Source organism: Sinocyclocheilus anshuiensis, unplaced genomic scaffold (assembly GCF_001515605.1).
Source record: "Sinocyclocheilus anshuiensis isolate Anshui unplaced genomic scaffold, SAMN03320099.WGS_v1.1 scaffold918, whole genome shotgun sequence".
In the NCBI taxonomy this organism is placed as follows: Eukaryota; Metazoa; Chordata; class Actinopteri; order Cypriniformes; family Cyprinidae; genus Sinocyclocheilus; species Sinocyclocheilus anshuiensis.
This window is the reverse complement of record NW_015540946.1, coordinates 1,606,540-1,618,365: the sequence shown is the minus strand read 5'-3', so window position 1 is coordinate 1,618,365 and position 11,826 is coordinate 1,606,540. Positions and strand designations below refer to the sequence as shown.

General features: G+C 36.2%; 1 protein-coding gene across 4 annotated transcripts in view; it reads right to left on the bottom strand.

Moving 5' to 3' along the window:
• ehbp1 (EH domain binding protein 1) overlaps positions 1–11,826 on the bottom strand; it is a 138,918-nt gene that overhangs the window by 106,643 nt on the left and 20,449 nt on the right. For all 4 annotated transcript variants that reach the window (XM_016487971.1, XM_016487972.1, XM_016487974.1 and 1 more), the window contains exons 4-5: positions 10,406–10,501; positions 8,958–9,011 (exon numbers count right to left, since the gene is read on the bottom strand). In XM_016487971.1, coding sequence (XP_016343457.1) covers positions 8,958–9,011; positions 10,406–10,501 — 150 coding nt within the window. The remainder of the gene's footprint in view (positions 1–8,957; positions 9,012–10,405; positions 10,502–11,826) is intronic.

Sequence of the window (11,826 nt, the reverse complement as noted above, 5' to 3'; positions counted from 1 at the left end):
TGATCGGAACTCCACGCTGCTCAAGCGCTGCTCTCCATTGGAAATGAATGACTGAATGTCTGTCGCTTGTCGTTTGTCGGAGATAGTGGTAAGCCAGCTTGAAACGCAGTGGAAACGCCAGTATGACGAGGATCGTTTTCATTTTAAAACATAAACGCACCAGTGTAAATGTAGCCTTACATCTATGGGGGCTGGGACGCATTCACACTACAGCCTCACGTGTGCGCCACATCTCTGAGTGTAACCGGTGTAAACTAGTAGGTGTGTTCGACTTGACGCAGACCGACTGTGCAGACCGGTCGATGTATTACAGTACCACGAGAGCTAAGAGAGCAGACTGCTCCTTGCGCTTTCGAATCGCTCTCACGGATGTCAAACACTGATCGATCTGTCGTGTGTTGAAGGCTTATTGGCTCACTGAAGCTGATGAGATTAACCCCTTAGGTATCGAAATTTGGTACCGAACGACGAGACGTTTTTCGATACTCGATGGTATCGAGGCAATTCGGTCGGTGCCTAAAAAGTATCGAACTCGATACCCAGCCCTACACACACACACAGACTCCTGAAAGAGTCTGTGTGCAGCAGTGTGACCTCAGAACTGAGAAACAGATTAACACTCACGTGTGCATGTTTATTCCTGCTTCCATCTCACAGTAGAGGGGAAAACAAAGAGTGTTTCTGTTTTGAATTTCTTTGCTTGTGTACGTGTGTGAGGTGGGCTTAAGAGTCGAATGTGACCTTGCCTTACATCTGATCTCCAACCCTGTTAGGAATCCTGTTAAGCTGGCTGTCAAACACACACACAGACTCCAAAATGAACTCTCACAACTGCTGATGCCCAGTCAATTGAAAACATTTACCAGCCATAAACATTTAAATATTATTGAAATATTATTATTTTAAATATATGTGGCATTATTTTTAGTATTAAAAAAACCTTTTTGGCCTTATAACAGATTTAATTTTTTTAATTAGCAAAAATTATAGCAAATAGCATTCATGTCACTTGCATTATTATATACACTATCGTTCAGTTTCGGGGCAGTATGATTTATTTTTTTTATTTTTTTTTTATTAATACTTTTATTCAGCAATGACGCATTAAATTGATCCAAAAGTGACAGTAATGACATTTATAATGTTGCTAAATATTTCTACTTCCAATAAATGATGTTCTTTTGAGCTTCCTTTTCATCAAAGAAAAAATATTAAGCAGCACAACTGTTTAACACATATTAATAAGGAATGTTTCTTGAGCACCAAATCAGCATATGAGAATGATTTCTGAAGGGTCTGCTGAAAATTCACATTACATTTTAAAATATATTAAAATATAATATTTTGATTAAATAAATGCAGTCTTTGTGAGACTCCTTTCAAAAACATTAAACCTTACCGACCCCACTTTTGAACAGTGAATAAAACACAACACTGAAAATACAACTTGCTTATCCCCTCTTAAACTTTAAGCATGGTATACACACACACACAGTATTCTGTATATATACACACAAACCATGAAATGGTAGATCAATATCTGCACCTAATGCTCTCAGTGTCACTCTAGGTTGTTCATATTGCATAAACAAATTTTGTTTTACTCTGCATCAACAAGAAAACAGCAAACTTTCTTTAAAGGTCCAGAAGAACGTTGGTATTGAGTGGCATGCTATGAGTGACGGCCGATTAATCCTGGAAAACTGTTCAAATCATACTTTTCTGTTCAAGTTGTAATGTTGATTAGCAAACTTGTTATTGTTAGCTAAAGACACAATAACCTAAAAGTGTTTTTACTGGAATGCATTGAAAACATTTCCAAAAACCATCATAAATGGCATCTTACACTTTAAGCCGAAATAGAAAATAAGAAAAAAAAATGAACAGAACCATTTAACATTTACAAACACTTAAGCATCGCTATTTTTACATTTAGATTACCTTTGCTGTCATTTAACACTACATTAAAATTAATATTTAAAAGCACTAATAATATTAAAAAATGTTAAATGTAATCTTTAGCAAAACCCGAAATATCCATTTTTATACTGTATATCATAATGTTGCCTGAATTTACTTGTAGAATTTAAAACAATTGTTTTAATTTTAAGCATTTTATTTTTAAATTATTATTATTATTACCTTAATTTATGTAGACAATAAAGTATTTTAATACCATTTTAGTTATCAGCCACAACATGAAAACAAATGTTGGTGGGTGCATCCCTGGATTTGACCAAAATGAAAATCCAACTCAAACTTAAACTACAGACCATCCTGAACTCACTAAAAAGACACACATTCACTAAAAATAAAATTAAATAATAATCACTGAAATCCTCTATAAGAGCGCACAGGTTAATATCCCATTTAAAGTGAAATCCATGTGTGTCTGAGGCTCTGATCTGACAAAATTACACAAAGCAAAGCAGCAATAAAAGTTAAGAGCCAGTTACATTCAGTTCAGATGAATCCCTAGAGAGACATACATAAACTTTTCTATTTCAGTCTCCACACCAGCTTTGCTCAGCATGCCTGGCTGGGTGGCTGAATTATTCTGTGTGGTCTCCAGAGAAGTGCAGGACCAGGGGGCAGCTTGTGGACCAGTAGCCCACGTAATGTGCTCCTGACGCAGGACCCCTGGACAGAGGAGAACTGAGGTGGAAATGACTTTAAATGTTTTGGACGAAGTCCACAAAAGGCAGCAGATCAACACAAAAGGAGGGAGAGAGAAAGAAAATAATAAAAAAGAATGATAGAATGATAGATCAGAAGCAAGAATTGGTCTGGAATTTGGCAAATTTCTCTTACTCTTAAACACAAAACATGCAAAATTGTGTCCTTGTTTTAGAGTGGCACAACCCTGAAGGCTCTGACTTGAAGATCATGCTTAAATAGAAACTGCAGACAAGGGTAAAAGCAGCATATCACTGTTTGAACAACAGGAAATGAATCATTCTGCTTCAACAAACGTGTTTTCCTCTTTTATCTTAGAATGTACGTTTTCTTTATATTGTTTCATATTTCCTCTTATTCTTTTACTTGTATCTAATCCAGGACCTGTGAACATAACGTATTTGTGGTCAGTCACATGCTGCCCTCTAGTGGCTGGAGGAGGAAATGAGCAAAAAATTGTTCATCCAAAATTGACAGTTCCGACATTATTAACTCGCTGTTAATAGAGCGAAGTTAATAATGTCAGCTCTTTTCCATACAGCAACAGTTCACAGTAAATGATGACAGAATCTTGGAAAATTCCTTGTACAACTCTGCTTTTCCATTAGCCATTTTAATCTGTGAAACATCACAGATTAGTCCAGGAATAAGACTACATTCTTCGCTACTTTGAACTTTGATAAGTAGCATGACTCCAGTTGGAAAACAACGATTTTCACAAAGGCAGAACTGCAGAAACAAACTACAGACACAACTCTGCAGGTTTAAACCCAGAGTGAAACAGAACACAAAACTCTGATATGAGGAATAAAGACTGAAAATGGCTGGAAAGGCTGCCACTGTTCTCTCTCAAACACACACACAAATACACACAGAGAAATGTGGTGCTAAATAGGGCAGCTCAAGGAGCTTTGATGTCGGTCTCTCTTGGAATGCTCTCTTCTCCTCTCCCGCCTTTATACTCCTCTCTTTCTTTCTATCCCCCTTTCATTCTTTCTTCTGTTTTCCTCACAGTTTCTCACAGCAGGCAGGAGCACAGGGCAGAATGAACCAGTGTGTAGAGCAAAAAGCAAAAAAAAAATGTTTTTCCCTGATTGTCAATGCTCAATTTTCTGTACGGGTCTTTCGGTTGGATACGCATGTGGAGTGTGGAACTTCACTGGAAACTTCCAGTTTTATATATTGTTACTTTTGATACAAAACAAAGTTTCATCTTTCAAATTATGTACAGTTTTTTTCAAGAAAATTCAAACAAATAAATGCCGTTTTGACGCTCCTTGATGTGGTGTGACAGGTAGGGTTGGGTATCGTTTGAATTTTATCGATTCCGGTTCCGATTCTGCTTATCGATTCCGATTCTTATCAATTCCTAATTCCGATTCTTATCAATTCCTAATTCCGATTCCAATAAGATAAAAAACCCATTAAACAAATTTTAAGCCAAATATTTAGATGTCAAACATATTTATTCTGTTTTATGTCTATGGTTTTATAAAAAAAAAATACCACAGAAAAAAACAACTAGACTAATATAAATTTCAAACATTAAATTGTTAAAGACAAGTAAACAAATTAATTAGCAATAGCATAAATAAATAAAACTGAACAAATGTCAGGTACAGAAATTGAAATCAAAAGTTTAAAAACACTGTATAGTTTTCTTTTCATAAATAAAATATTGATTAATCCTCATTAAATTTACGAAAGATATTCAGTCAGTTAATGATTTTCTGTTGTTCTTTGATTAACATTAATGATAGGCAAAAATAAACATGAATGAACATCTCATGCCTCATGTAATCGCTCAATCAGTGTTTCAACCGTGGAATGTATTGCATTATGTGCAATTTACATGTCTGAATACAATTTTTAAAAAATAAAAAGTAATTAAATTTAAGTTTGGGTTCTGTTGTTAATTGTAACCTTATAGTAATGTAAAAGACAAAAACATGGCTGTGTTTATGATGATATACTGACGTATTTCGTGCATACTGGTCGATAAATGTGAAAGAGAAGTCAGTTCTGGCCCGGAACAACCTTTGTGGAAATGCACGGAACAGTTCGAGAACGGACACAGGTTGGGAACCTGCATCGGGACCACTGTTCTCTGTGCTCGCGCTTCAGATGTGTGCGCTGCACGCAAACAGTGTGCAAGTTCTTTCCCTTCCTGCACTTAAATAGTTTAAAATCACATTAAAATGAGAACGCGTGAATCGTTAAGCAGAATGGAAATGCACATGTCTTATCGAATACCTGATTATTGGAAATTTGGAACCGGTTCTCGATACCCAACCCTAGTGACGGGTCACTGTATATAGGCGCCTCAGTTCAAACGGCAGCGCAGAACACGAGTGAGTGTGATCATCCCTTCCTCTTTACTACTAGTTTTAATGCAAAATAAACATGAATGAACATCTCATGCCTCATGTAAACTCGCAATCCACTTTCAAACAAAATGTCCCATAGCATTTACAGTAATTTACCTCAAGCAAGTTATCAGTGTTCACAGCTCATTAGTTCGCTAGAGAAAGTCTAGAGAAGAACATTTCACAAAATATTAGACTATACACTCATTATATTTTACTTTACCTGTTAGTGATATCTTAATTATCTAATGTATGTTTAAATAAATCTGTTATGAAACAAGTTATGACAGCAACTGTGAAAATGAATATATTTCAACAACAAATAGAAATGTTAATATTTAAAAGTTAATTGTAACCCTATAGCTCAGTGTATAAGCTGAGGTAGATTTTTACCCTAAGAAATTTTTTATTATAATTGAATTTATTTAAAGAAAGAGCCATTTGTTCAGTAAACCACTGCTTAATAAAAAAAGCTATTTTGTTTAGTTTTTTCCCCCTGGTGTACCGAAACCATACCGAACCGTGACGTCAAAACTGAGGTATGTAGCTACCGAACCGTCATGTTTGTCTACCATTGCATCCCTAATATACACATATATATACTTTAAATAAATTTGCTCTTTTGAACTTTATATTCGTCAAAGATTCCTGAAAAAATGTATCATGTATCAATGTATAATTTCCACAAAAATATGAATCAGCAAAACTGTTTTCAACATTGATAATAATCAGAAATGTTTTTGAGCATCAAATCAGCATATTAGAATTATTTATAAAGGATCATGTCACACTGAAGACTGGAGTAATGACGCTGAAAATTAAGCTTTACATCACAGGAAGATATTATATTTTAAAATATATTACAATATAAAAGTTATTTTAGATTGTAATAATATTTTGGAATATTACTGTTTTACTGCATTTTTAATGAACATTTTAGCAATTTAAAAATATTAAAAAAGGATTTTTTACACGGCACCCCTGCTCTCGACAGACGGAACCCCGGTTGGGAAACACTGGTTTAGAGCATAAGCTGAGGTAGATTTTTATTCCTAAGAAAATTTTAATTATAATTGAATTTAAAGAAAGAGCAATTTGTTTAGTAAACCGGTTAAATTTTTTTTTTTTTTAAGTAATTTTGTGTTTAGTTTTTCCCCCTGCTGTACCGAAACCATACCGAAACGCAAAAATGCAAGTTAGTGTGTCTGTGTTTGAGAGAGAGAGAGAGACAGAGAGAGAGAGAGAGAGAGAGAGAGAGAGAGTGAGATCGAGGAAAGAGAGAGCTTGAGTTTGTGGGAGATGGGAGTGTTTGTGGAAGGAGGAATTCAGTGAGTTTGTGGGAACCTGGTGTGTGTGGATCTCTTCTGGTCTCACTGCTGGTGTCAGATGACAGTGTCTTTGATCAGTCTGTTATTAGTGAGGTGTGTATGGACAAGAGGAATTCAGATCTTATGCTTTGTGTTCTCACTCTTCCCTCAACCACTCTCCATCTGAATACATGGAACCCAAACACAAAGGAATACCATTTAATCTATTAATCTCACATCACATATACAGTCATCACACACACAGAACTGCATGTGTGTTTACGCTGATTAAGACATCTTGAATGTGTCTAAAAGTTGATAATTCCCTCATGAGGACAGAGACATGAATGAGCGCTTGCCAGCAGAGACATTAACAATGGACCTGTGAAGGGAGTTTATTATTGTTTGTTGATGTTTGTGTGTGTGTCAGCTGAGCAGACAGATGGATAGGACAGCCCTATCTGGACCGATGCCCACGTTTGTGGATCCAAACAGCCTCTCTCCAGACACAGACAGATATCATGTTCAGGATGGAAATCTAGAGTACATTATTGTTAGACAACCATTCAAAAGTTTGGAGTCTGTAAGACTTTTTGTTTTTCAAAGTCTCAAAAATACTGCAAAACAGTAACATTGTGGAATAGCAATACTATATTAATATATTTTAAAATGAAATTTATTCCTGTGATGACAAAGCTGAATTTTCAGCAACCATTACTCCAGTCTTCATTGTCACATGATACTTAAGAAATTATGGATGCACCGAAATGAAAATTCTGGGCTGAAAACCGAAACTGCTTTGAAATATTTATTTATAATTGTATTAAAAAATATAAAGTAATTTTGTTGACTTCTTAATTTAACTAAATATTTTTAATGATACTGAATTTAAAAAACACACCGCGCAGTGACAATGGCTAGAGGGAGAGTGAAACCTGAGCGCTGAACACTGCTGGGCGGCGCGCCGCGCCATATATTTTCCGAAATTCCGGTGCATCCCTATAAGAAATCATTCTAATATGCTGATTTGGTTCTCAAGTAACATTTCTTCTTATTATTAAAGCTGAACACAGTTGTGCTGCTCAATATATTTTGTGGAAACTTGTGGATTCTTTGAAAAAACGTGATGAAAGTTCAAAATAACATACAATGAAACAATAATAAATTGACTGTAACTTTTGATAAATTTAATGTATACTTGCTGAATAGAAGTATTAAAGAAAACACTCACTGACCCCAAACTTTTGAGCGGAGGTGTAACTAACTGTTATGCCATTCTGAACATGTAAAAGTGGGTAATTTAAACAAAGGTATATTGTAACTGGAGGGAAGTGAAGACGGATGAACATAAAGAAAAACAAATTACAGTCACCAATGTATTTTTAGATTACAATATTCTTCTGTGGCAAAGGAAACCACAAAACACAGCTCAGACAATTCCACTGAACAGCCTGTGATGTTTACTGATCTCTAATCAGAGGCCTGCTACAAGAGAGAGAAAGCAGCAATATTATATAAAGATAACATCCCTAATTGATGTGTTTTGCTCAGCACGTGTTCCCAGATTCTCTCAGCATTTATTATAGTTTTAAGTCTCAAATTGTGTGTTTCTTTCAGAGCCCTGTGTGTGCGCGTGTTTTTGTGACAAATGAGGACATACATTTGTATAATGACAAAGGTATGACATAGGTATTACAAGGAGAAGGTGACTTTTCAGGATATTACCCCATGTCCCCACTTTTCAAAACGCTTATAAATCACACAGAATGGAGTGTATTGAAAATCTGAAATAGCACAAAGTTTCCTGTGAGGGGTAGGTTTAGGGGTAGGGTTGGTGTAGGGCAATAGAATATACGGTCTGTACAGTATAAAAACCATTACGCCTATGGGATGTCCCCACTTTTCACAAAAACAAACCTGTATATGTGTGTGTGTGTGTCTGAGGATATAAAACACATGCAGAGAGATTGCAAAGTATCTCCTCCTTCAGTATAAAAGAGTAAAGAGCAGTCAAAAGCAGTCTTCGAGCCCCTGAAAGTCTCCTTTTTGTTTTTTCCTGTCATGAAAGTGCGCTCCAACAAGCCACAAGATAATTAGCCAAACAGACGCCAAGCACGGCCATGTTTATGGACAGCCCTGTCCTCCAGCTAGCCAATCGCACTGCAAAGATCTACAACAGCAATCTTGTGAAACACCAGAGGGACGTCTAAAAGCATCCGAAACACAAATCAGCATCAAGACAAACATTTCCAACAATCAATGCATTACAAGAGCAAAACAGCTGGCAATTTTCTAGAAGCCAAAAGCCATTTGGCATGGTGAAGCATTTGTATTTGTATTAAAATTGTGTTTTGCTCAAAGGCTAGTTCTGGTTCTGAAAAAACATCCAGACAAGTAATCTGCTTTTAATCTAAGACACGACAACAACTATGAGTGAACAACAGACACGAAGTGACACAAACATCTTCTGCCTCAAATCAGTTATTCTTCATCCTGGCTCTCTGAATCTGTAACATTAGTGTGAATACTCTATTTGAGCACTAGGTGTCAGGCTGCACATACATAGCAGAACTCACCAGAACCACAAGAGTGTAATAAAAGCACTCACATTTTCAATAACAAAGGTCCACTCTTTGTCTTCAAACTCCTCTGCGTGGGGATCCTGAAAAACAGAATGTGGAAATGAATTAGATGGCATATGACCTGAGACATGGCTCATTAAAGAAGTCTCAGAATAAAGCCTGTTTTTAGTGTATTTTGTAAGAGATACTGGGGAAAAGCAACTCCACAGATCAAATCAATCTCCATTTACTGATCAACAATAGAGATCGAAGCAAGATGTGCATTTCTTGAGGGAAATAAAATGCAAAACATACAAAGGATGTAGAGATGTTTCCATAAATTACTTACCTAAAGCTTCATCTGGCTACATCAGTAATATAATGACCAATTGCAGTGCAATAGGTCACAGAGAAAGTGATCTGTCTGTCTCATACAAGTCAGATAAATTCTTCTCATACTGATCTATGTTGTGAGCCTATTTCAAAGTTGAATCAGGTTTATTAGTCAGGTAAATGTGTATATGAGGATGCAAATACATACAGTTCACCTGACCAGCTGTTCTGGAACTATCCCGGTCAGCTGACTGCAAGGTTGGCGGTGCACAAATGAAACATTCATGAACTCCTGAATGCCAAATTGACCTACTACAATGAACTCTGGGAGATGTAGTTGTACATGACACTGATTAGTGTGTGTTAGCGTGGTTTGGTGAGGAGAGGGCTGATAAGGAAAAAGCTTGGACAAGCACTTTGTGTGTGTGACCTACTGTACATAAACACAATGTGGAGACTGTTAGAGGATATTCAAACACCAGGTCAGCCTGTCAGCACTAGCTCGTAACTTGCATGTGTGATGTGTATGTATGTGAAAATATTTATATAAAATGTGTGTGTGTGTATATACACAAATTTTTTATGCATACTTAAGTATAGTAATAAACTGTACATACCACTATACATATGTATGCTTAATACAAGTTATATAACAATATATTTAAAATTCCGAACTCAACGTCAGAATTGTTGTCAGAATGTCATCTGAGACAAGAGTACTGGCATCTCAAATCCTGTGCTGTTAGCAGGAGGAGCCTCCGATCTACAAACTTCTCTCTCTCTTTGTGTCTAATAGATGTACTTCCTCTATGGCTGCACCTGGGTCTGACAATTTAGGATGTAAGGTCTCACTTCTCTCGTGCCAGATGTAAAAATCTGCTGACCGGCATTTCAAAAAGACTAAAATACCAAGCACAGACTTCCTGCTGCCGTGTCAGTTTCTGCTGTACACACACTTGAGAAGGGGGTTACAATTTGGACTGTGGAAGTTAAATTAAAGTGGAATCAGGACGTCTAGACACTAGCAGACCTGCAGATCTCAACCAATCAGCTTCTGGGAAAAAGCCAACTGCTACAACTGGCCCCAATAACGTCTAGGCCTACTTGGCCCCTAGATGAAACAGTGTTTTTAATGTGTGCGTGTGTAAGTGCATGTGTTTACCTTAAATAGTGTGACAGTGATCTCTATGTTCTCTGGAACAGGCCACACCACCACTCCTCTATATGGGTTCTTAATGCCAGGCTGCCAGCTATGAGACTGTTAAAAAAAAATAAAAAATACATTAGATGATACACAAAATGATTATAATAGACACAAGAAAACAAACAGCTTTACTCATACAAAATAAAATAAAATCACACAATCTAGTCATTGTTACACTGCAAAAAATTATTTTCTTAGTATTTCTGTCTTGTTTTCCAGTTTGAATTAAATATATTTTTCTTACCCCATTGGAAGAATTTTTTTAAGTTTTAAGCATAAAGCATAAGACTTATCATTAAGTCATTTTGCTACAAGTAAATTAGACATTTTAACTGGAAAACAAGACAAAAACATGATTTTTGCATGAATTTGGAGTGATACGTTGTTACATAAAGCTTTAATGATTCATTAAAGTTGATGTGCATAATTTTTGAGCCAATATCAGCACAAGAAGAAACTGCGCCATCCCATACTCACATCATTAGCTCAATCATTAAGTGCATTTATATGCACATTTAAAAGTTTGATTTCAGTTGGACTAAAACTAAAATGTCATATAAACACTTCAGTCAGACTACTCTTACAGTACTAGTCTGGTTTTGTTAAGTCAGACTTACAGAGCTAGATAATGTAATTGTAGCTCAACATTGTCCAGCATGTATAAAAGCTAATTGGGCTACAATTAGGCATGGGCCGGTATGAGATTCTGACGGTATGATAACCTTAGATAAAAAAAATATCACGGTATCACGGTATTGCGATTACAGCTCTAAAATATGTTATTTTTAAATGTCTGGGTAAAAAAACAACTTTTTTTTCCACAGAACACATTTTATTTTTAAGAAACATATAGAACATTTTGGAACAGTAAACATGTCAGGCTAAATAATTAGTTAACTTAATTAAATGCAGTCACTTAAGTGAGCCTAAACCTGCAGCTCAACAATAATCAGAACATAAATCAATTCTTTTCTGTAAAAAAAAAATCCATATAAATGAAAAAAAATGCAGTCACTTAAATGAGCCTAAACCTGCAGCTCAATAATCAAAAATATAATCAAAACACATACACACCAGTGTTGCCAACTTAGCGACTTTGTTGCTAGATTTAGCGACTTTTCAGACCCCCCGGCGACTATTTTTCCAAAAAAGCGACTAGCGACAAATCTAGCGACTTCTTGGACAAACCTTAGCGAGTCTCTGTTATCGCTGGTACTGACGCAACTGCGTGAGGTCAGCGTGCGCACACCTCTCTCTCTGCGTCTGCTCTGTACAGCGAGCGGCTGAGAGGAGCAGCGCCTTCAGTTAAAATAGATATTATGTTGCTTCTCTAATTTTACATGCAAATATAGCCGAAATCACAGCACAGGAATTGTCTT